Here is a 26,312-nt window from a genome sequence, read left to right on the forward strand (position 1 = left end):
TCTCTTTTTTCCTTTCAGATGCAGTTTTTTTCAGTGGATGAACAGCACCAGTTTTCTGTTTGAACTTAGATAATGTGGACATCCTTTAGTCATGTAAAAATTATTAAATACTTAGAGCTATTTCATTTCCTGGATTCATTGATTAATTTTTGCTTAATCCAAATCTTGTTGTAATTGGGTAAATAGTTTTGTATTTCCTCAAATGAAATGTTAGAATCTTTGCAATGGATATTTAGTACTCACTAATTAGACTTAGACAAGCAAAATGAAGCGGAGAATTAAGTCAATTATTCCAAACATACAGACCCCCCAATGTGCTGTCATGCTATATATTGGATGTTTCAGATGACAAAGATTTGGGGAAAATGAGCTGGTTGTTGTTGCCTTCAGTTTTCTGAGCACTTCAAATACCCATGGCCTTAAGGGTTCATGATTAGCAATTGCCTACCAATAATATACTTTTTTTTTTCAGGTTTTTTTTTAAACCCTTAATTTCGGTGTATTGTCTCATAGGTGGAAGAGTGGTAAGGGTGGGCAATGGGGGTCAAGTGACTTGCCCAGGGTCACACAGCTGGGAAGTGTCTGAGGCCGGGTTTGAACCTAGGACCTCTGGTCTCTAGGCCTGACTCTCACTCCACTTAGCTACCCAGATGCCCCCCAATAATATACTTTTAAAATATGGCAGTTGTCAAAACTTTTTGATCTTTGCCTACTTCTCATATACAAATTAAGCTTTACAAAAATTTAATGGGATTAAAATTCCTATTAAGTGAAATACTCAAAAGAAAATGACAGTATTATTAATATTATTAATAAAAATACAAATATGGACATTCCTATATTATAATTATATATAGAAAAATACATATTACATAAATAAGAAATATTTAAAATGATGAAGAACAAGATGGTTTAGAAGTGCAGGTGATAGCAATTTTGGGGCTTCCTGCAGAAAATATTGCCTTAGCCTTATCTTTTGGAAACATGTTATGAGGCAGAGGTAAAGAGGGAATACACAGGGGAAAGCTGGTGTAAAAGCTCAGTGATAGAAGATGGAGTAGTAGCATGTGTGAGGCACGGAGAAGAGAATTTGACTAGGTAACAGGGTGGTATGGGAAGGAGAGAGTCCAATAAGGATAAAATGAGGATAGGGTGGATCTAGATTGTATTGGGACTTTAAAAACCTCTAGGTACAATGGGAAGTCATAAAAAGGTATTATTAGTAGGTTTCTTCTTTCTTGAATGACCAATCTGACCTAGAACCCATTGGAGATTAAAAATTGACATGATAGACTTTAAAGTGCCATTACAGATTAGCTTTTTAGTACCAAATGTCCTCTGACCATTATCCCATTATTCATTCCTTAAGAAACTTATTATCCCACTTTGAATCAAGAACACAGCAACTCAGATGGATACTACTTGTCTAGTCCCAAACTCCTTCTGCCTTCCTAATACTTTGTTACTCATTTTGCTATTCTTTATGACTTTTTGGAATATATCCATGACAAAAGATTAAGAATTACTATGTTGGAAAAAAAGACTCCTGACCTACTAGCAATAAAAATCATTTAAATAATCAAAAGTTCACTTCATAAACACTTGGATTATCTAATTAAATGAGTAACTGAATTAATTTTAATTAAATATTGGCAAGTATTTTCAGGATTAGTTTACTAACAAGTTAGTCATGAGCAAGTCAACTAACAAGTAAGTTGTGAATTTTAAGATTATGCATGGACATATGGAGGAAGTTTTTAATCAAATGTGAAAAAAAATAGTTTCAATTATATAATTGGCTATATTAAATGTATAACTGAACTATCATTTGAGCATTAGCATGCTAGTCATTGTCTGAGTATTGAATTTGGGGAGGAAAAAAATCCTTGGTTTCAATACCTCTCTGCTACTTACTGTATGACCTTAGGCAAATACTTCCTTTTCTGGACCTTTGTTTCCTCATATGGTAGCTCTAAGGTAGCTGGAGTAGGAAGAAGTCCTATGATCACATTATTACTAATTCCTTTATAAAATGAAGAAATTGCATGAAATGATGCTCTGAGGCTTCAAAATTCTAAGATTCAATTTGAATTTATTCAGCAGAATTATGATTTCTTAGCTTACTATCATGACATCAGAATAATGATGAGAATTCTTGAAGTAATGAGTTCTGTTTTGTGCCTATGTTTATGTATGTGTATGTTTAATTTGCCTGCTTTACAAAAATAAGTTTTTCAAAAAAGCAAAAAGATATTCTCTTCCAAGGGGAGAAAACTATTCTATAGCTAAACATCAAATACAAGAAATGAATTAGCGCAACTAATAATTTGCTCAGGTTTTTATTCAATATTGATTGATCCAATAAGTGCTAGAGGAGTGGATAGTACACAAGAATACGGCATCTCAACTAACATTAAGTATGTCATGGGCCATTCATGAGTGGGTCATTTTCTGGACAAAACTGACCAAGGAAAATGTGAGCAAACTATACAATTTCATCCTAAATTGTACATTCTCAGATAAAATTTGATTTTGGGGGGGGGGACCTAAACAATAACAACCCCAGGGAGAAAAGCTTCCCAGCTTAACTGTCCAGCTGACACCATGAATGATTACAGCTAAGCATAAAACTTAATGAGATTTTCACTAAGTGAGTGACATCTGCATAGCTCTCAGGTCCTGGCTAGTTGTCATATATTTTTCATCATGAAGGCACTCATCCCTTATTAATTCACTTTCAAAGATGCCTTGTGTTGACTAATAAAGTCTTTTCACCATCCTTTAACTCTCTGAAAAAGAATTAAACATTACCAATGAAAGCAATTTTTATGGAGGCTAAAAAAGAAGAGTAAATAATCTGTTGTAAATTTTACATAAACTTCATATAGTTAGAATTCTGAGTACTTTGTTTATGAATATTCAATATATAGTATATTTCTGAAGGAGGATATTTTCTCTATAAAAAAGAGGTTAAGTACATGCTCTGAATATGAATGTGTACTCCATAGTATACTCTTTAAATATTTTCTGCCACTACCACATAAATTTCCTAGGAGCAGAGATACGGTCATGGGGACAGCTAAAGTAAAAAAGTAATAAAAATGTTTATAAAGCATTGTTACATTTGTAGCACTTTGCAAATATTATCTCATTTAATCCTCTCAACAACCCTCTTTAATAATGCTATTACTATCCTTATTTTATAGATGAGTCGAATGACTTGTCCAGACATATAGCCAGTGTGTCTGAGGTCATATATGAACTCAAGTCTTTTTGACTCTAGATTTAGCACTCTAAGGATTGCACTACCTGGCTACCTGATACAGATGAAAATGAATTGGGAATCTTTTTCCCCGAATTCTAACTCTTGCATTACTGATTGATCTGTATGAGCCTTGCTTTCCCCATCTGTAAAATAGAAATAGCATTGAGCCACCTATTTTACATAATTATCATGAGCTAGAGTGACAATGTATAGAAAATACTTCATAAATGCATAAATTGTCATTATCTTGATATTGTCCATTAGAATTTAGCACAGTGCCTTGAACGTAATAGTCAATACCCACCTGTTAAATGCAAATATCATTCATCATGAAGAAGCTTCATTTTAACATGCTTTTAATAATACTCCAGTGCAAAGCTAATTAAATAAAAGGTGATTTCATTTTGGATTCCACCTAATAGGGTTTAGATATTCTTGAAACACCAAGAGCAGCCTTTTAGAAGATAGTCCAACTGTATGAAATCCTAGGAGAGTTCCACTGATGTTCTAAGTTCTAGTAATATTTCAGATACTCAGTTAACTACCATATGCCTGGCATCATGCTAAGTCCATGCTTTAAAGAATCCCATATTCTAATGGAGAATTCTAATATTCACCTACAAAGAAAATTATACATATATACATATGTGTATATATGTATAATCTTAGTGCCTTGGATATAATCACTGGAGGAAAGGCACTAAGATTAAGGAGAACTGGGAAAAGCTTCATGTAGAAATTAAGACTTTAGCTAAGACTGAAGAAAGTCAAGGCTAAGAGGCAGAGATGAGGAGGATGAGAATAACCAATAAAAAAAGTAGTCTTTCCATCATAATAATTCATATGATTTTGTAGTATCCATACTCTTTGAGAAGGAATTCATAAGAGCACAAATCTAGAGCTTGAAGGTACTTCACAGGTCATATGCTTCAATTCTCTCCTTTTACATATGAGCATATTGACACAAAGGAAAGTTAAGACACTTGCCAGGAGTCACATAGGTAGCAAGCATCAAAGGCAAGATTCAAACTCAAACCTTTTGCTTACCAAGCCACTGGACTACCATATACTGTAGGAGTTTTTAGTTGCTTAAGGTATCATGCAAATTTTCCAGTGGGATTTTCTGCTTTGAATTTATGACTACAGAATTTCATAGCAACTTACACAACATCAATTTACTCAGTCTTCCCCATTAAGGTAGCTTTCATATAATTTGTACATGTCTTGTATGTACCTTTTTGTTTATATGTTGTCTTCTCATTAAAATGTAAGCATCTTGAAGACAGGAACTATTTTTGCCTTTCTGTGTGTAGCCAGAATTTAATGTCTTTGTTGACTGATTGGCTAATTCAACTGGTTGTTTTTTAATTAAATTAACTGATTATATCTATCAGTATGATTGAATCTTCTTGATTAAATATAATCTTATATTTGGAAGGAATCTTAAAGATAATCTAGTCCAAAATTTCATATTTTACCCTTATAGACAAAAACTCTTCAATAGCATTCCTTACAGGCGCATCCAGACTATGCAGGAATAATTTTTAAGTGGAATATTTTCATTCAAAGTATGGAACTACAAGACCTAGTGGGCATATAAATAAATATAAATAAAACTTGAGAAGAGGACAACATAGATCTTTCATTTTACATGAATGGTCAAACATAGCAAAAAATTGTTACAATAAAGAAGCAATTGTAGTAATTCATATTTTTAGTGGTCAGTTAGCACTGCCTATGATCATTTCAGTGACAAATATTTCAGAGATGTTGGCATGAAATCAAAGCTATAGAATAAGTACATAGATCACCATATGTTTTATTTCTTTAATTCTCAAATTTTAGTTTAAAATTTCAGTAATTTAAATAATGTCTTCAAAAAATGACCAAGGTACTGTATACTTATTGAGCAGATGATGTCCTCCTGGATGCTCTTGGATTTTAACAATGGTAGTGGTGGGTCATTAAACAATTATATCAGCATACTGGTCATATAATTTGATCATTAACACAGGAGAAAGAGTTTGATTGCAATTTTGTAGATCCAATGTTTTACATTAATGAATGCCCTTCTCCAGTATCCTAGATATTAGTATTTTCTCCATCTTCAGATGTTCCTTGAGCAATTGTAGGAGTGTGGAGTTAGCCTCTTGTTTTGCTCTCTTCCCTCCAGGATGCTCAACTATAAATATATCATAGCCTTCCAAATCATAAGCTTCTGCAGGGCAAGGGTTATTTCATTTTTGTTTTTGTATCTTTAAGACCTAGCATGGGCTTTGGTGCTCAACAAATATTAGTAGAATTGCACTGAATTACTGTAGCATCAGAATGACATTAATATAGTGATTTACTAGGAATCATAAATATTTGCCCCTGTTATCTTCAGGATACTGGTGCTGATTTCCACGTTAGAGAAGACTACCGAGATAATTATATTTATATAGTGTCTTTCATACATTATTTCATTTGCTCCCCATAATAGCCTGTGATGTAGGTAGTATAGGTATTCTTTCTGGTTTTTTTTTTGTTAATGGGGAAAGTAGTGGTCATTTAGGTCACTCAGTATGTGGAAGAACCAGAATTTGAATGCAGATATCTTCTGACTTTAATCAGCATTAGAAGGTAGCTCTCTAGCTCAGCAGGAGGAGTGGCCTGAGTAGTAGGCAAAGTGGTTCAGTTGATAGAACTCCAGATCTGGGGTCACAAAAACATTAAGTTCCAATCCAGCCTCAGACATTTACTAGCTTCATGACCCTGGACAAATCACTTAACCTCTGTTGCCTTAACCCATTGGAAAAGGAAGTGGCAAACCACTCTAGTGTATTTTCCAAGAAAACCACATGGGCAGGGTCATGAAAAGTTAGACACAACTGAACAAAGACACATTTAATTCAGTACTTCAGTAGATGTATCAACAACTTGATGTGGATAGCTTTTCCTTTGGTACATACAGATCACAATCCTTCTCATTTTGTGCAAATGGTGTCTATGTTTTTTTAGGGATTCCAAAAAAAGATCTAGTCAATTTGCTGGTAGTTTTCTTCCAGGTCCTTTTTCTTTTTTGTGAGTAATGAGACAGTATTTGATAAACATTATTTGGAATTTTTTTCACTATTCTTGACAATTATTGAGATTTGTAATTTTTTTAATTTATCTGTTGGATTTTTAACTCCTAAAATGTTTTATTGTTTTCATTGGCCAAACATTTATTTCTCTACACACCTAACCCATCCTAAGCCCACTGACTAAAAAAAAAGGAAGGAAGGAAGGAAGGAAGGAAGGAAGGAAGGAAGGAAGGAAGGAAGGAATGAGGAGCCAAGAAAGGGAACAGGATTGGAGTCAGAAAGACTTGATTTTAAGTACAGTCTCAGATACTTACTACCTGTGGGACCTTGGGCACATTACTTAAAGGGCACCTCCCTTGCACAGTTGTGAGAATCAAATGAGATAATATTTGTAAAGCACTTAGCACAACCCCTAGCACATAATAGATACTTAATAAATCCTTCCTTCCTTCCTTCATTAATTCCCTTCTTGCTTCCTTCCTTTCTTCTCTCCCTCCTTCCTTCCTTCCTACACTAAATGATGAATGTTCTTAGGCCATAACAACCATTAATACTATTTACTGAGGTAGGAAGGTGGGGTTTCTATGTTGGAGGAAAGAATTATAAATCCTTGAAGCAAACATGTTAGAAAGACTATTGTATCATGGAAGAAAATCAGTGATGACAATATATTTTTAAAAAGCTATATATGTGAAAGGAAAATGACTATTGTCTTCAGTTGAGTTCATCTGACCTAAAATCCAACCTGAATTCATGCTGAAAATTAACCAAAACTTGTAACCTCAGTTATACAAACATCATTTTACATTTTCTTTATATGAAAGCAAATATTCATTTTAGAACAAACAACTACATTTCAAATCATTGTTTTATTTATTGTTATTGATACCTTTTGATTTTTTGTGCCAGAAATTTCCAAATATAACACACATATACATGCACTGTAACATTAATTTCTGATAAGAAAATGGAAACCAAATGGTTTCCATTTTCTTATCAGAAATTAATGTTACAGCACACACACACAAATATACATACCCAGAGAACCTTTCTGTATAACAAAGAATAAGAATGATTTGCAAAGCAAAGCCAACTCACAAAATAACCATATCTGACAACATATGTAACATCTTTACCCAAAGCTGCCCTATACCAAAGACTTCTTCATATTTCTCCAGAATCACCAAAACATTACTTTTAAGGAAAAATTGCCACACATCACGTTATAGCCAGAACGTACTGAAGCTATTTCAGAAGTTTTGCATATGTAATCAGTGTTCAGTAGACATCTCAGCTAAGAACTAAATTCCAGCTTGTTTTGTAAATTTGTTCGTTAGAGTTAGGCTTGCATTTTTTGTTGTCATCTCTATTCTCTTGTTTCAAAAAAGCCTTTATTATGATCATTGCTATGATTAGTACAATAAAAATGCTTGATTATCACAGATACACACAGATTGCAGAGAGACAGGCTTTATCATGCTTGAAAAGATGACCTTGGATCTAGGAAGACTCTCGTTCAAATCCTGCCCCTGACATATTCTTGGGGCCTAACCATAGACAAGTCATTTAATGCCTTAGAACCACGGGCAGTTCTAAAATGACCAATTTGGACGGGTTGCTAATCGCTGTGAGTAGAGTGACTTTCTAGGTAAAAACCATATAAAAATTGTATTCTTAACTTTCAGAATGGAGACCCAATCCCTTTGAGATTTTCCCAAAATAAAAAATTTCAGTTAGGGCCATGATCTTTCTTAAGTTAATTGAATCCTAAATAATGAAAATTTTCTAATAGTAATTCCCCATTCATAGGCATTAGCCTAAGTTTAGTCTTTTAGCCATAACACTTCACGTACCATGTGTTGACAATGTTTTAATGAAGCCCAGAATTGTTTTTATTCCTAAGCGTGTTGCCTCAATCACCTTTAACTGCTGATTCTGTAAACTGTGAGCTCCCTCAACAGCTTTAGTCAATATTGGCATTTATTTCCTGAGCTTTGCTTCTCATTCTTTTTCTTTCACTGTGAAATGTGATGTTAATTGGTACTTGCCTCAAAGTATACAGTGAGAGACCAAATCAAATCTATAATTAATTTACTCCAGAAATCATGAACACCAACTGTATCCCATGACTTGTGCTATCAATTTTGGTTATTAAATATGTATTTCATTAAGGTGATTATATCCTTTGATCAGGCTCTTATTGGAAAGGCATCTCTTTGTCATGATGACTCAATTAAGGTTCACCATATTATTTCCCTAATGCTGTATTTCCCTAGAACTGTCTTTCTTGCTCTTGGCCTGTAGGTCCTCCTGGTCCGCCTGGCATTGTGATCGTTGAAGAGATCACAGAAAGCACAGCCACCCTGTCCTGGAGTCCTGCTGCAGACAACCATAGCCCCATTTCCTCCTACAATCTACAAGCTCGAAGTCCTTTCTCCCTTGGCTGGCAGACAGTAAAAACAGGTAAACTGGGCTGATGGAAAATAATGAATGAGAAAAAGCAACAAAGGAAGATGAATGAAAAAAAAATACACTGAGTTTATAACATGTGAAACCCTGTGCTAAGTGCTGGGGATATAAAGAGAAAATTAAGATAACTCCTGCTCTCAGGAAGTTCCCTTTCTAATGAGGAAAAACAACACGTAGAGAATGTTTGAATTACAAGTTAGTTTAATTACAAGTCAGTTTAATTATAAGTTGTTTTAATTACAAGTCAGATACAGAAAAGAAATGGCAATGCATCTTCTTAAATGTCATTTCTATTAATCAAACCATAGTAGTTTCTGTTATTGAGCCATTACATATAATGCCAGCAGAGTCCATGGTTTAAAGACAAATTTGCTATTCCCAGAGTTCTTTGATTTACTTTCCCACTGGTGGCAGTTGGTCAAAACTGGTGATGGAAGTGATGGGAATGATGGCGCCCTTCTCCACAATGGTTGGTCCTTTTAATAATATCTATAATGGCCAAACTAGAAGCAGGGCTGTTAAGAGAGGTGGTGATGATGGTGGTGGTATGTGTGGATATGTGTGTGTGTGTGTGTGTGTCTGTGTGTCTGTGTGTCTGTGTGGCTGTGTATCTGAATACATGGTAGAAGACAATGTTGGTGGAAGAGGTGGTCACTGCTGTTGCTAAAACTGTTGGTTATCTCTACCAGGATCTGAAAAGAAGTAGTTTGACCTGCCTGGCAAATGCTGCCTCCTGTTTTTTTTTTGCCTCAGAGTGACTTGCTGCTTCAGATGGAACCCCAGTTATGGGACCTGAATTAGATGGGAGTCATGGAAATTTAGCCAACAAAATAAGAAATTTCAGCAATATTTATATGAATATTTAATGTTGTTGTATCATTCTTATTTCCATTACTCTAAAAGAATAGGCACACCAAAGAATTCTTACCACTGTGAGGGTGAAGGGAAGGATGGATAGGAGAAAGGAAAGAGGAAGGGAAAGGAACGTAGTGGTCCCCAGCCCTGGCAGGGGGAAATTAATCAGAGCCCTTCAGGGCTCAAATAAAAGATCTGAGAGTAACTTTAGGGTTTAGAATAGCCAGGCTTTATTTAAATTAGAAAAGGGAAGGTCTAGGGAAAACCAGGAGGTAGATAGAAGGGGAAAAAAGGCACCATGAGATAGCTACTAGCTGAGAGCTCTGCAGGGTTCAGGGTAGAAAGCATCCGCCAGCCTACTGGCTCAAGAAAGCAAAAAGGCACCAAAACCCTCTCTCTTATACTTTCTCTGACACCTCCCACAAAGGAAGTGGGAGGTGTCTGGGGAAGTTGTAGCAGGGAGCCCTGGGAGACTGTCTCCCAGGGCTTAGAGTAATTTTAAATGACAGACCCCTTTGTCTAGAGGAGTTCTCAAATCAACTTAAATAAAGAAGTTATATCAGAAGTTCTGCCCTAATTAATTCTTCATCATGGTGGGGAAACAATTCTGAGTACTTCTATCAGTGAGAAAAAGTATCTAGTGAGTTCTGTCAAACTAAAAAGGCTTCAGCTATGATCTAATGAGCTGGAAGACAATCCCCCCCCCCATGGAAAAGTTAGTTATATAAGGATTCATCACCAAGAAATTAACCTTCAGAAAACATTTTTGGCCAAGGTTATTTATGAAATGGACTGAAAAAAAAGATCTCTCTCTTTTACAATCCTCTTCTACTTCCATAATGATGGTGGTAAAATGGTAGGGAAGGGAGAAGAGAGGATTAAAAATCAAAGACCATTTAGTTTCTAAATATTTTTTCAGCTTTTTCAATTCTTAATGTAAAATCTTTAATACATTTTAAGTGTAATTGAAGCACATCTCCAATGATAATCTTACTATAAAGGAAACCGTTTTACAAAGAAGTATATGCATGTATGTATTCATGTACATAGCATCCTGAAAGGACCAGGAAACTATTTAAACAAACACATACTTAGTCTCTTTACCATACAGAAACATAATCAAAGAGAACACTAATTTAGGGTATACATTATTAAAAAAGAAAAACATAATGGATAATGCTAATAAGAGCAAAATTACCCAGAAGGGGAAAGTGAAGAAAGATTTTGAAGTTTAGCCTACATATTCGACTTGAAATTCACTTAAGCTATTATATAGAAATGAAAAGAGGAAGTCAAGAGATGTGCAATGGAAGCAGTATTTCAATTTTTCTATACTGTTTTATAATTTTGAAGCAATGATAACAGAACGACATTATTTAAAGTACACACTGCGATAACTTATTTGAGCAAGTGAAAATGACTTAAGATGAAGTTAGAAAGAGGAATCAAATTTGTGCTCAAACAAAAAAAAAAAACAAGTTTAGAGTCAAAAGACCTTTTCTTGAGTCAAAAGACCCTTCTCAGTTGTGTGATATTGGGCAATCCAACCTGTTTCTCAATTTCCTCATAACAATGTGATCTCTAACTTGCTTTTCAAGTCTAATAAGTTATATTTCTATGACACACAAAATAGAAATCTTTCATTTAGGAAACACTGAAGGCTTTCCTTTTTAAGGTTTTTTTCCAGGGAATCTGTTTTCAAGGCTTCCTCACAAAATAGCAAGCCTTTCCTTAAGTCAGGAAATGTCTGTGTTCAAATCCCACCCCAGATTCATATATATATATACATATATATATATATATATATATATATATATATATATATATATATATATATAANGAAGTTAGAAAGAGGAATCAAATTTGTGCTCAAACAAAAAAAAAAAACAAGTTTAGAGTCAAAAGACCTTTTCTTGAGTCAAAAGACCCTTCTCAGTTGTGTGATATTGGGCAATCCAACCTGTTTCTCAATTTCCTCATAACAATGTGATCTCTAACTTGCTTTTCAAGTCTAATAAGTTATATTTCTATGACACACAAAATAGAAATCTTTCATTTAGGAAACACTGAAGGCTTTCCTTTTTAAGGTTTTTTTCCAGGGAATCTGTTTTCAAGGCTTCCTCACAAAATAGCAAGCCTTTCCTTAAGTCAGGAAATGTCTGTGTTCAAATCCCACCCCAGATTCATATATATATATTCATATATATATATACATATATATATATATATATATATATATATATATATATAAGTTTCCTCTCTGTTATATGGGAATGATAACTGTTGTAGCAGTTACCTTACAGAGTTATTATGACTGTAAAACAAAGTAATATATGCAAGTCACTTTGTAGTCCCTAATCAATCATTATTTCAAAGATAAAAAAATTGGACAAAATTCCAAAAGACTGGAAGAGATCACACAAAGTGCTTTGACCCTAAGAAAAATAAATAAAAGATGAAAAAAAACATCAACCACAACTATATAAACCTCCTTTCTCATCAATATAGAATTTTTTATGAAATGGTCTATGATTATGATGGTATATAGTTAATTAAAAACACAAAGAGAACAAGCAGGTTAAGAGTTCTGTGATCCTTCTTTCTAGGTTTATCCAGCCTTTTGGGGGTGGGAGGGAGAAATACTTCTGAAATGGGGTGACTTCTGAAACTGAAGAAGGATCAAGGAATTCAATATTAGGGAGTAGCAGGCTTGGACTTTGTTCTCTATTACCATGAGTTATTCTGTCAGTGAACATCTAGCATTTCCCCTCTTGCAACCTCAAGTTAGTTTTCATTCCAGGAGAGTCCAAGCCTTTCTGTTTATTTTTTTTAGGTTGAAAAAAAAAAGTCTCCTGTACAATTATATATACATAGGATTCATATACATATATGTATACATATAGATACTCTACAAACACACATGTACATGTATATTTATTACTAATATATGCTTACATATTTGTATATATGCATCACACATATATGTATGTATATGTGATATATATATTTTTAAATTGTTATTCCTTTTAACCTTGAATGTTTGCTCAGAAACTGAGGCTCTTTAATCCATATCTGTAAGGATTTAGATTGGAGTCATATTCATCCTGTATTTTAAAAATTTCCCAGAATTCTGAGAGTATAAGCCAGAAAGAAAATGGGGATACTAGCAAAGGTCAAACCCAGTTCAGACTGGGCATATTGGCATCAATCTGCCCCTGTTACTAAGGCAGACTAACACTAGTGGATCATTTTAGCCCCAGAGTTTTGCATTTTAGTAGGACTAAAATCAGTCAGGAGTCCACTCTTTCTGGCCCCAATATGGTTAGCCCTAAAGAGAAGTCATCAAGCTGCCCATGAGGGACAAACCAGTCTCAGCTGGAAACAAAGCTTATGGGCTGGCCCCACTTCTAGCCCCTGAGAGGCTTAATTTTGACACAAAAACAGTGTAGTCCAGGTGATGTTACATCATGTGGTACTAAGCCACATAGTTAAATTTTGATGGGTTTTGGCTTAGTAGAATCAGTTCAATTTTGGAGGCCATCCCTCTCCTCCACTCCACCATGTTATTCTTTCTTTTGTTCCCAGATTCAGAGTTAACTCAAGGAAATATTAGAATATAGTTTGATCATAACTTATATCCATGGAAACCTGTGGAGGGTCTCCAGCTCCCATTTGGTACTAAAGATGATAGTGCACCTATTTGTTACCAGAAATTCAGAATTTCACCTTACAGGAAATGTAGAAAATACAAAGGGTTTCCAAGAGGCCATTTGCAATGCAAAAAACAAAACAAAAACAAACAAAAGCAAAAAGATTTTCTATTGATAATTAATAAAATTCTCCTGTGTTGAGTTCCACCTTTCCTCAGGGCAATTTACAACCCATAATTATTCAGTCAATAAGCATTTATAAGTACATGATTTTGTGAGCCAGAAACTGGGGACAAGTAGGCAAAAATGACAGAGTAAATGATCTCATTCAGGTTATATTCTATTGGGAGCAATGTGCATATATAAGGATGTACAAAATGGCTATAAGTTAGTTTGGGGACAGAAGACACCTAGCATCGAAGGAGTCCAAAAAGGTGATATTTGAGCCAGCTTTTGGAGGAAACAAAAGATTGCTATGGTTGAAGATGAGGAGGAAGAGAAGTCTAGGCAGAGGAGACAGCCATTGAAATGACACAGAAGAGATGGAAATGTAGCATTGGTGGTCACAGGGGGGAGTATATAACAGCAAGTAGGTCAGTATAGCTGGACCATAAAGAAAAGAAAGACTTTCAGGTGATTTGGGAGAGGAAGCATATTTATAAATAGTTACCTTTTCAGCAAAAGAAATGTCAAATAATATCAGAGAAAGCCTGGAAAGTAAATATCTTTAAGGACTATAATTTTCTGGCAAGGCACATCTAGGTGAACATTTAGAATTGTTCTACTATAGATTTTGGAGGCAAGAGGGAATCCCTGGAATTTATTTTGAATTGGCAAAATAGAGTGACATACTCAGATTTTCTTATTAGAAAAAAGTCATCTTAGTAACTAAGTATAGGGTGTATTCAGAAGGAAGACATTTCAAGTAATGAAACCAATTACTAAATTACTGAGTCATTTTTCATTTACATCTAATTTTTAATTATCTTTTTTGGAGTTCTTTTTTAGAGATATTAGAGTAAGTTGTCATTTCTTTCTCCAGCTTATTTTATAGAAGAGGAGCAAAGCCAAATAGGATAAAGTGACTTGCTCAGGATCACACAACTAGTTTCAAAGGTCACATTTGAACTCATAAAATATCATCTTCCCAACTTCAAGACTGATGCTCTATATACTGTGCCACCTTGATGCCCCAGTGATTACCATAATCTAAGTGAAAAGTGATGAGGACCTGAATGAGAATGGCAATTATGGGAATAAAGAAAAGGGCATACATATGAGAGATGTTGGAGTCAACAATGTCACCAAGATTTCAAATCCATATAACTAAAGAATGGTGGTACCATCCATAGTATTGAGAAATTCAGAAAAGAATATTTGGGAAGAGAGAAAATAAGGTCTATTCTAGATGTGTTTATTCTGAAATATTTCTGGGATATTCAGTTTGTAATATTCAATAAGAAATTCATGATCTTGAACTGGTTCTAAGGACAGTGACTGGAAATATGTAAAAATGAGAGACAACTACATATAGATGATGGTTAAAATCATGAAAGTTGATAAGCCAAATTATAGAAGGTTCAAAAAGTAAAAGACTACTGGTTTGGGGAGGAAGAAAATAAAACATTTATTAAACACCTACTATGTATTAAACACTGTTTTAAGACCTTCAAATATTATCTCTATCTCATCACAACAACCCTCTAAGATAGATGGCATTATGATCCCCCATTTTGCAGCCAAGGAAACTGAGGCCAGCAGAAGTGAAATGCCTTGCTAGAGACCACACAGCTAGTAAGTACTTGGAACAGTATTTGAACTGAAGTCTTCCCAACCCCAGACCCAACATTCTGTTCATTGTACCAACCCTAACCAGAAAGTTATAAAAAAAAATTATAATACTCAGTATGATGGAACAAGTATGTTTAAATCTTTTAATTCATTTTAAGACTATAAATCTGGTGCCAAAATTCGTAGTAATTAAGCTCTGATAGAACAGGTATCCCCTTCCTATCACAATTTCCCCCATTGTAGCTTTGACATATAACAAATTGGCATAAGAAATTAAATGGTAATTTTGGGGAGGTTTTTCAGAAGCTGTGGATGACATGTGAAGTCCAACAGATGACAAAGAAAAAGTTTAGAAACTCGGAAATGCATAAAATATGTGTATAGTATTATATATGATCAGCATGTTTTATCTTTTAACATCATAAATATGTATAATTTCTTTTTTTAAATTTAAGATAAGTAAAAAGATAAAGTTTGGGGAAAAGAATGCAAAAGCCAGAAGATGACATGCAAAGGCTAGAAAAAGAGATATCTTTAAAAGTTTAATAACTTATAAATGCATATAAGGTACTATAAACATCCAATAAAAGAAAAAAAAACAGGCTTCTTTGGTATGAAGAGTGGGCCAAAAATTTTTATGTGAATTTATGTGCCACAACACTAATTCATGTGGAAGGGATGCCTGTATATATTAAAACTTCTATGATTGGATCTTGGAATTGACCATGTAGTGAGGCATTTCCTGTCCCAGCCCCTGCCTGTTGTTGCACTTCCAACCAAATGCTTCCTTGAATTTAGGGTATAAATAAAACTATGTGTTATCTCTTTTCCATAAATACTTCAGGGATTGATCAATTGTCAATGGAGCCATTCTTTCATTACAAATAAAGAAATTGATCACCAGGGAACATCTCGATCTCTCTTCGAACATGATAAATTGTCACTGATTTTGTCCCTAGATAGTGACCACCAGCCCTTCCTGAAATGAATATGAAGAAATAATGAAATACTCTCATATAACAGATAATATGTCCAGTTATGGGGGAGAAATTATTTTTCTCTTACACGATCCCTCTGCTGTTTAATAAACCTGTAGAAGTAAGCAGATTCGCACTCCCTCTCCAGTTGGACTCCATGGTTTTATTTCATAGATCATCATAGGCAAAGAATCTATCACCTAAGTGGTAAGCCTGTCGATAAATATCTCTCTGCTTTTAGACAGTCTGATCCTTGCACATCAGACACAGTCTTTGAAAGGAACATACTCAAAGCCCTTGGTGTAGGAGCTTCCAGAACTTGGTGCCAGATTCCAATGAGTTTTATAAAAATATATAAATTCTAAGTCTGACTATAAAGTCCCCAGTAAATTGAAAGGAGCCTTCTAAACTAGAATTTTAAAAAGCATTTGCGATTCCTTTTGTGACTTGCAGCAGGGACTATTTGAATGCAAAAATATGAGTAGTAGAATTCTTCTCTTCACCAATTCAAGTAGGGAGATGTACTTAGAAGCTTGACTGAGCACATCCCATAGTTAAGGGACAAACCTAAGGTATAAGTAAAAGCAGTCCCCTAATACAGTTACTGAGAATAGAATCATTTTTTCCCCGCTGAATGAAGTCTAAAAGTAACCATAGCAAATAGACATTTTAGCCTGAAGGCCACTCTCAACTAAGTCAAATTATTTTTCCCTTAGAAAAAGACATTTTCATTCATGTTACCCAGCAAGTAGAGGGAGTTGATTTCTTTGACAGAGTCTACCAGTTCAACTGTTTTGGCTGAAGTGATTTTCAGTCGCAAACCATTTTGGATCATTTCTGGTTTGAATTTTTCACCAAGTTGCCTCGCCTTTAACTGAATTGACCATTTGATTATCTGTTTTGGCAACAGGTAGACTTAGCTTCTAATTAGTTGGTAATTACCAATTTCTCTAGTTATCTTTTTCATAAGAAGCTGTGTCAGAGAGATATAGCTACTCCAGAATGTAAGGTTTTATATTTCTTTTTAATCTCCTCCTGTTTCTTCCTGGGAACACAGCCTGCATGTTTTAAACAGAATTGTCCCCATAGTTACAGAAAGTATATCTTTGTAAGGAGAAAAATAATACATGGCTCTAAAGGCTTTAAAAAGATTTGTTTGGGAATAAAAGCTACATTATCTTTAATCTGCACAGGATTTGTGTTTCAAATCAAAATCCTAATAAAAAAAGATGTTTGTCCCTTAATCTGTTCCACATTGCGTGCCATTTCATCAAAAGTTTTAATATCCTCCTCAAGCTTTTACAATTATTTCAAGACCTTATTCTGGATGTTGAGCTTAGGAAATCTAAACTAGTTGGGAGGGTTTTAAAGGTCACCACAAACTGGAAACAAGAGGCCAAAGAGAATATAAAACTGAGAGTACAAATCTATACTTCTTTTTAATATGAACTTAAATGTCATGGCTAATAAATGAATGCTTCACCAAGATTCAGAAATTAATTTTACAATGACAGTGACACTTAACACTGAGCTAAAGTCAAATTACGGCTTTCAAGACACAGTTATATACATCCTGCCAGAAAGGAAAAAAGAGGAAGAGTGACCTCCTCTCATCTACCTCAAAGGTTTTCTGGAGAAGTGCCTAGCTGCAGCTATAGCAAGGAAAAAAAAAAACAACTCTTCATTAATTAAGTCAGACTTTACAAAAATCCACTTTAGGTATTGTCAACATGGAATCTAGAAACCCCCAACTTGTGGTCTAGTAAAATCTGATGAACCCCAAGTTTTAGGACTAGCTTTATGATATTAGGGCTGCTAGGTAGCAGAGTAGATAGAGATTAGGGACTGGAGTTAGGAAGATCTGAGCTCAAATTTGGACTCAGACTCTATTTGTATGATTCTAGGCAAGTCACTTAAACCTGTTGGCCTCAGTTTCCTCATGTGGAAAATGACCTGAAAAAGGAAATGGCAAATTTCTCCTGTATCTTTGTAAAGAAAACTCCAAATGGGATCACAAAGATTTAGGCAACTAAAACAACTAAATAACAACTAAAGTATTAAGGGTAACAATTTACATCAATGGAGGAAATACCTTCTCTCCCCCAAAGAAGGCCCATATCTTTTGAAATATTAAAGTCATATTTTACTATTTTGAAAAATTACAAAATCATTTCTCCTAAGAATAACATTCATGCATATGAATGAATGTAAGTAGTGATTGTTTTCAACTCTTGGGTAATATATGCAAGTACTTATTTTCTGAAGGTTATATTTTCATTTCGCTAATGAGGCTAGAGTTGAAGTCATGGTCATGTGTCGTAAGACATTCTGTATTGACCTGTAGGTCTTGTTAGTACCTATGATCCATGATTGTCATTCATGAAAGCACATAAATTGCTCCAGAATTCCAAGTGGCTTGAAATTTGCTTCCTTTTCAGTACCAGAAGTCATCACAGGGGACATGGAATCTGCCATGGCTGTGGACCTCAACCCATGGGTAGAATATGAATTCAGAGTGGTGGCAACTAATCCTATTGGGACAGGAGATCCAAGTACACCATCTCGAATGATCCGAACTAATGAAGCAGGTGAGAATCTTGAAAGCTGGGATTCCTCATCTGAGGAAACTCTGGACAATTAAGAAACATCAGAAAAGTAAAGGACTCTGTTTATTAAACATACATAAAAATAAGACTTTATTAAATTAGTTTGGAAAAGATTTTTTAATACTCTTTTTATTTTAGGATCTTTTTTTAATAAGCATTCCTTGAATGCCTATTATGATATAAAAAGAGAAAAAGTAAATGATGTCTGCCTCAAGAAGCTGACATTCTACTATAATGCAGAGAGATATGTACACAGAAAAATAAATAGGAAATATTTTGAAAAAGAGAAGAGCATTAATCACTATGGGGTTTGGGAGAGGTTTGACCCCTTGAGGAACTAACATTTGAAATGAATGGCAAAGGAAAATATTATTTCAGAGTCAGAAGGGAAGTCTACCACATATGGGTTAAAAGTAATATGAGTGTATAGAGTTCAGAAATGGAATGAAATTTGGAGAAAGATAGTCATACAGGTTAGCTTGAATATAAAAGGAAATGATGTGAAGCAAGGAAAGACAAGTTGCAACCAGATTGTTGGGATTCTTAAATAGAAGGCTCCAGCAATCATATTTTGTTCTAACACCAATATGGAGCCATTAAAGGCGAGGTAGCCACACTTTGAGACCTTTTTCTTTTAGCTGCTCTGTAGAAGGCTATGACCTATATGAATTACAGTTATCAAACCCCATGGGTCACATGAGGCCCACAACAAATCAAAAGTGCCCTGAGATCATATTAAAAAACAATTTACAAAATATTTAACCACATAATAAAAATCCATTGGACATAGATATCTAACATTTTAAAACTTAAGTCAATAGATGATCCACAGGAATCCTTATGCATGAATGAAGGACCACCATTTCTATCTGAGTGTGACACCGTTGATCTTATAGCACTGATGGAAAGCCCCCAAACTGAGATCACAGCTCTATTTGAATATTTAAGAAATTGGTCACTGAACTGGAGAAGAAACTGAATGTAAGGAGATAAATTATATGATTATTACAATAGTCCAGATTGGAAATGCAAAAAGTGTTTGCTAAGTGTCTTGATTGGGAAAATGTTGTGAAAAGCACAAAAACGAAGGGAAACAATCAGAATTAATGTGAAATAGAATTATAACTTAATTCACCATTTATTAAGTGTTTATTTAGTGCTAACCACTGTTGCTAAGTGTCAGGTGAGGAACAAAGTTTAGATAAAGTCCTAATTGTGCCATCATAGTGATTATAGTCTAGAACAGTGGTTCCCAAACTTTTTTGGCTTACCGCCCCCTTTCCAGAAAAAATATTACTTAGCACCCCCTGGAAATTATGAAATTATTTATTGAACTCAAAATAGAATGTAATGCAAAAAAAGTATGACCATCACCGCCTCCCTGGATTGCTGCAGCACCCACCAGGGGGCAGTAGTGCCCACTTTGGGAATCACTGGTCTAGAAAGAGAAGAGGACACCTACAAAAATAAGTATAAAAATAAAATTGTATACTCTTACTAAAATGGTACTCTTGATGATACCAAGACGTTAGAATGACAATAGATTTTCAAAAGCTGGGTACACTAGAAGAACACAAGCTCAGGTAGGTCTTGCCAAGTTAGCAAATCTTTGAATAAACATGCAGCAACATAGAGAGAGATGCTGGGTATTATATTAGAAGAGATATCAAGGACGTGGATGTCATTTTGCATGTAATAGTTGAAAGTGGATTCTACTTGGATACATGAGATCATAAGACATGGCTCCAGTATTTACTAGCTGTATTACTTTGGGCAAACCACTTAACATCTCCTTATTTCAGTTTCCTCCTCTGAAAAATCACGTTTTTATTACCTACTTTACAAAGTTGATGAGATTTCTTGCAAACCCTAAACCTCTATTAAAAAGTGAGGTATTTGGAGAAGTCAGTTGTTTTAGTGAATAGAGAACAAGGTCTGGAGATGGGGTGTCCTGAATTCAAATCTGTCCTGAGAAACTTGCTAGCTATGTGATCCTGGGCAATTAACTTAATCACCATTCCCTAGACCTTACCCCGCTTCTGTCTTAGTATTAATTCTAAGATGGAAGATAAGAATTTTTAAAAAGATAAAGTAAATTATCATTCTTTTTACTTGAGAATCTTCAATATAGATATGATATTTGAAGCCATTTGAGTACATAAACTTGGCAGATCAGAAAGTGTAAAAGAAAGAAGCTAGAGAAAAGGGAAGGAAAACATTGACTATTTCTCACAGTTAGATGATTATCTTGAAATTCCTCAAGGACAAGAAGAATGCAATGATCTATTTTTTGCCTTGCTAAATTCTGAAAGTGATCCATATTCATAGTAATCTCCAGGAACTAGCATCTGTTTATAAAGAACACATCATATGAGATTAAGTTCATTTATTTTTATTTCAGTTACTAGACCTTTTCCCTGAGACTTCACATGGCACTTGGTTTTACAACTTTCTAATGTAGTTTTCATGTGATTTTTATAATGTGTTTGTATTGTGTTTGTGTCTTCTCCTCCTAATATGTAATTAGACCCATGACAGTGGGGACTGAGTCCAATGCAAATGTTTATCTCCCAAAAGATCTAATACTTTATTTTACGCAAAGTAGATGATCAATAAATTTAAAATGGAAGAATCAATGATCGATGATAAATTGTAAAAATAAAAAAGACTCGATATATACAAAATTAAGAAATGCAACCTAAAGGAAGGTAAAGTTAAAGTGGATTCATAACTGACTGAATAATCTAATCCAAAGAATGTTTAATAGAATTTTGAATAGTAGTATATCTCCAAGGACTATTTCCCCCCATCATTCCACCTTTTAATCAAAATCTTGGATGAAGACATGGATAGTAACCAGTTTTGAAGGGAATTTATGAGATCACACATCACTAATAAGGAAGTTTAGAAAGAGGGAGAGTTTTGAGAAAAAAAATTAATATTGGACATGTTGAGTTTCAGATGTCAAGACATCCAAAATAGGCAGTTGGATATGTGTGATTATAGGTCAGAATAATGGTTAGAACTGAATAAGTAAATCTGAGAATGAACATTAGTAGATTATTGAATCAATGGGAGCTGTGAAATCACCAAGAGAGACATCATGGAAGAGCGGGACACTCATCTTAAGCAGGCATGACTTGGATGAGTATATGGTAAAGAACTGAAAAGGAACAGCCAGACAAATAGGAGGAGAAACAGGATAGAGCAGTGCCATGGAACCCACTAGATAGTATCAAGAAGAGGATGATCAACAGTGCCAAAGTCTCCAGAAGAATCAGGACTGAAAAAAGACCATTTGATTTGGCAATTAAAAGATCAATGCTTTAGAAAGGGAAATTTTGACTTAATGATGAGGTTGAACGATTGACTACAGAAAATTAAGAAGAGAAGAAAAAGAAAGTAAATGGAAACATCAGTTTTGGTTGGCTTTCTCGAGGAATTTAGCCCAAATAGTAGATGGATGAATTTTTAACTTAGAGTTTTTTGAGGATGGGCATGTTTGTGGGCAATAAAGAAACAGTTGATAGACAAAGAGATATTGGAGATAAGAGTTAAGAGTGGGAATTATAGATGGGGCAATCTGTTGCAAAAGATGGGATGGGACAAGATACTTTTGCATAAAAAGGGATTTGACATGGACACTCAAAGACAAGAGTCACCTTTGAATGTGAGATAGGAATGAAGGTGAAAATAGTGGCAGAAAATATCTGAGTGATGTGATATGAGTAAGAGAGAAGAAAAAGCTCTTGGTGAATGGCCTGAATTTTTTCAGTGAAATATGAAGCAAACTTCTCAGCTGAGAGGGTAAGAGGAATAATGTGAATCTGAAAAGAGATGAAAAGAATGAGATAAGCCACCATGGTGAGTGGGATAATGAAGTAATTAGGAAAGCAAAAAAAAGATTGCCTTACCATTGTGAGGCCTCCATTAAGATTATGCAAGAAATTTATAGTGGACCCAATTGTCATGATTTTGAGGGTTTTTTCCTGGCTTTGTTCAGTAGTACAATAATAGGAGCAAATAGTGGAAGCATCCAAAACTGAGGCTTGAAAGAGCAATGGGAGATGGGAGAGGAAGGGGGAGGAACACAAGAGAAAAGGACAACATAGATATTATAAGGGGCCAATTTCAACCTTCTCACAGTTAGGGCTCTCAAAAATACAATGAATGAAATATTTTGTGAAGTTTTAAGTTCCTCATCACTGGATATTCAAGCAGAGGCTAGGGGATCAATTTTAGAAGAATTAAGAAAAATATCTATACATCAAAGATAAGACTGTACATGATAGTCTCTGAGGACTTTCCCCAATTCTATGTCTACTGTTTGGCTTTTATTTATTTATTTAGTTGTTGCTACTATACATTGCTATAAGACATTCGTTGTATTACAAAACAGGACTTGGGTAATCAAGATAAGTGAAAATTAAAATAGTCTGGATACACCGAAACAAAAACACTTCTGTCTTTGTCATTTACCCATTAAAGATTGTTTTTCTCCTAGGGCTTTTCTTTTTTACTTTTCCAGCATGCAAATTTTAAATTGAACATTAATTGCCTGGTTGGGTTTTCATGCTTTCATAAAATCAGCCATGCTTTCATTGTGTACAGGTGTTCATTAATTAAGTACATAATAGGTTAGTCATTTCTCATTTTATTTACCTGCTATGCAGATATCGAAGTGACTGGTAATCATAATGTGATGTTCATATCCTCTTTTTAAAAGGACCCCCTGATTTTGCATATTGTTAATTGTGTTTCAACAAAGCCAAAGATTACTGCTTAATTCGAGAGTTCTCTATATAAATATTCATTTCTAAAACAAACAATCCATTTTAGTTGAGTAATCCTTTTTGACTTTTTTTTTATAGTATAATCTCCACAGTTTTATTAAAGAACACTTTTTAAAGGTTTAGTGAAAACATTTTTCCTTCTACAGACAAAATTATAGTCAGGCCATTTGATGGTTATTAATATGCAAGAAATAACTGCATTTTAGAAGATTTTTTCCTTCTTTTCTGCAGGTTTACCTCAAAGCAAATAATGCCTGTATTTTTTTTACGATGAGCTCTAGCCTTGCATATTTCAAGCCCTTATAATCTTACTTAAGAAAGCAAGGAAATCAAATGAAAAAATGCTTGAATGGCTGTCATTTGAAAGAGAGTTAAGAGCAGCTTTTACTTCCAGCATTGTATTTCCCAGTTTTGGACAGCACATTTTGGACTGCAACTGCTAATGCTCTTGAACCCCAGGTTCTATTTAGCCTCCATTTCATCAGGAAGCATGATTTAAAAAGAACATTGATAGCTTTGGAATTCTTATCAAATGAGAAGCTGTACCTCATATAGAATTCTCTCATAAATAAGTATCCAGAATTCTAAAAGATGAATTGTTCTAATCAACCAACTTTATTCTGAGATTTAATTAAGGAGACTACAGGAGGAAAAAGTCAAAGATGCTTTGTTTTATCATTTGAATCTTATTTATGAAAAGTTAGTATTGTATGCAATGGTGTGTGCCTTAGATCAAGGATATTAAATCAAATTCTGGTCCTCACTGTATCATTAACCAACTCTCTGACCTTCGGCAAAACCCCCAAACTCTATTCCTTTATTTACAAATAAGAACATTCCTGGAATTTTGCTATAAAACTAGGACTCAAAGAATGCCACAGTCTTTGAAGAATGAAAGTTGAGGGTCACCTAAAGGGGAGACATATGGTAGGTGTATCACCAGATAAGGGATATTGAGTGAGTCATGGATCTACTGACATATCAAAGTCTTGAAGATTTCTGACAGGATCTGACCACCAATGTATCCCCATAACCACATTTGTGTTATTTAAGTCAAAATGCTGCCATTTCATTTCAGTCTTTACAAATAGACCTAACCAAAAATAGAAGATGAATAATTTGAGAGATGAAATAATGCAGAAGAATTTGGGGGGAATTGATTTATATTTACAAAGACTTGTCAGTCATAAGTAAAATACATGTTAACCAAATTTCCTCTTATAATTCTAAAACAGACACTTATCAAAATAGCTTAAGCTATAATGGGGGGGGCTATCCTCCACACAGCATTTATTTCATGTCAGAATCAAGTAGAAAATATCACTTAGCTATGATGGTTTAGGCATTGTTTTGCAGAGACATAAGAAGCTTTACCATGTAATCATAAGGACTCTTCCTTAAGTTTCTTTTTTTTTAACCCTTTGCTTCTGTTTTCCTATTGATACTATCAATTCCAAAGCTGAAAACTATAAAGTTTAAGTAATTGGGAGTAAATATCTTGCCCCAGGTCACACAGAGAGGAAGTACCTGAGGCCAGAGTTAAACCTAAGATCTCCCATTTCCAGACTTGACTCTATCCACAGAGCTACTTAGCTGCCCCTCCTCCTTGAATTTTTCTGAAATTATTAATATGAAAATTTAATATGTTCCATTGGAGTAACTGGAAAAGGGTAAAATAAATTGGCAATTAAATAAATATGTTCACTTTCTTCAGCGACACAAGTAAATAATTTATTATAATAAATAAAAGAAAATGGATGTTGTTATATTTACAGAAGGCAAAATAATAAATAATAAACCTCAGAGGCAAATACTCATTTACTAGAAAGATTTGAGTAGTCTATAGAAACCCTGAAGTACTTTAGTAAAATTAAGTTTGGGATCATGAATGCTGTTCTGGATTTATAGCAAGAAACACTTGAGATATAATTCTCACTTCTGGCACTTAGCTCCTATGTTATCATAGGCAAGTCACTTAAAATATCTGAACCTCAATTTCCTTATCTACAAAAGGAGAATAAAATTTGTAGTGCCTTTCTTATGGGGTTATTGTGAATCCCAGGGTTGAACTTAGGGTCTAACATATAATAGGTACTATAAAAATATTTTACTGATTTTTGAGGCTTAATTGGGATTAGATTTGAAATTTTATTGAAAATTTATTAATAATAAAATTGCCCTGGCACATATCTTGCAATTTCTATTGAAGATTTGTAAGCAGAGATGGAATAATTATTGCAGATATTAGTTACAACCAAATCTGCTTTAACTCCAAGGCATGACCAGCTTTGAATGAGAGTTCTAATTTTCTTCAGCACCTTTAAGAACAAAGAATAAGTACCAGATCTGAATTTGAAAGGAACCAGCAAAGAGAGAAGGGTTAGGAGGCTGGTATAGGTTTTATGACTGTCCTAAATCTAGCTTGGGCTTTCTTGTAATTTCTTTATTTTCATTTTAGTCCCTTTGTTAATTAAATGCTATCTCCACTCCATTTCTTCTTCCTTCTCTCTACCTTGTTCTCTTAACCATCACCAAAAAAAGGCATCATTTAAGAAATTCTGAATTTGAACAAGAGCAAAGAAACATATGCAAAGTAACTTGACTTGTGCCCACAGAAAAGTTCATTAGCCTCTTGACTTTTGACCTTTGTTTTTGTCCAGTGAGCAAATGAATTATAAAATGAGGAAATATAATCAGACTAACCAGTTATCATTTATATGATTGTTGGTATTTATGGCATGGCATGTAAATCAGAGAACGCTGTATTTCCTAAATTATCCAATGTCTTCTGTAAAATAAACAAACAATTGTCTGCCAAAGGAAGTAATACTTCTAATTTAC

The 26,312-nt window shown here is 34.4% G+C and overlaps 1 protein-coding gene across 1 annotated transcript in view; it reads left to right on the top strand.

Annotated features, from left to right (window-relative positions):
• The window catches only part of CNTN5 (contactin 5), a 609,722-nt gene that overhangs the window by 513,416 nt on the left and 69,994 nt on the right, over positions 1-26,312 (top strand). The window contains exons 13-14 of the mRNA XM_044669004.1: positions 8,635-8,793; positions 18,511-18,660. Coding sequence (XP_044524939.1) covers positions 8,635-8,793; positions 18,511-18,660 — 309 coding nt within the window. The remainder of the gene's footprint in view (positions 1-8,634; positions 8,794-18,510; positions 18,661-26,312) is intronic.

Source organism: Gracilinanus agilis, chromosome 3 (assembly GCF_016433145.1).
Source record: "Gracilinanus agilis isolate LMUSP501 chromosome 3, AgileGrace, whole genome shotgun sequence".
In the NCBI taxonomy this organism is placed as follows: Eukaryota; Metazoa; Chordata; class Mammalia; order Didelphimorphia; family Didelphidae; genus Gracilinanus; species Gracilinanus agilis.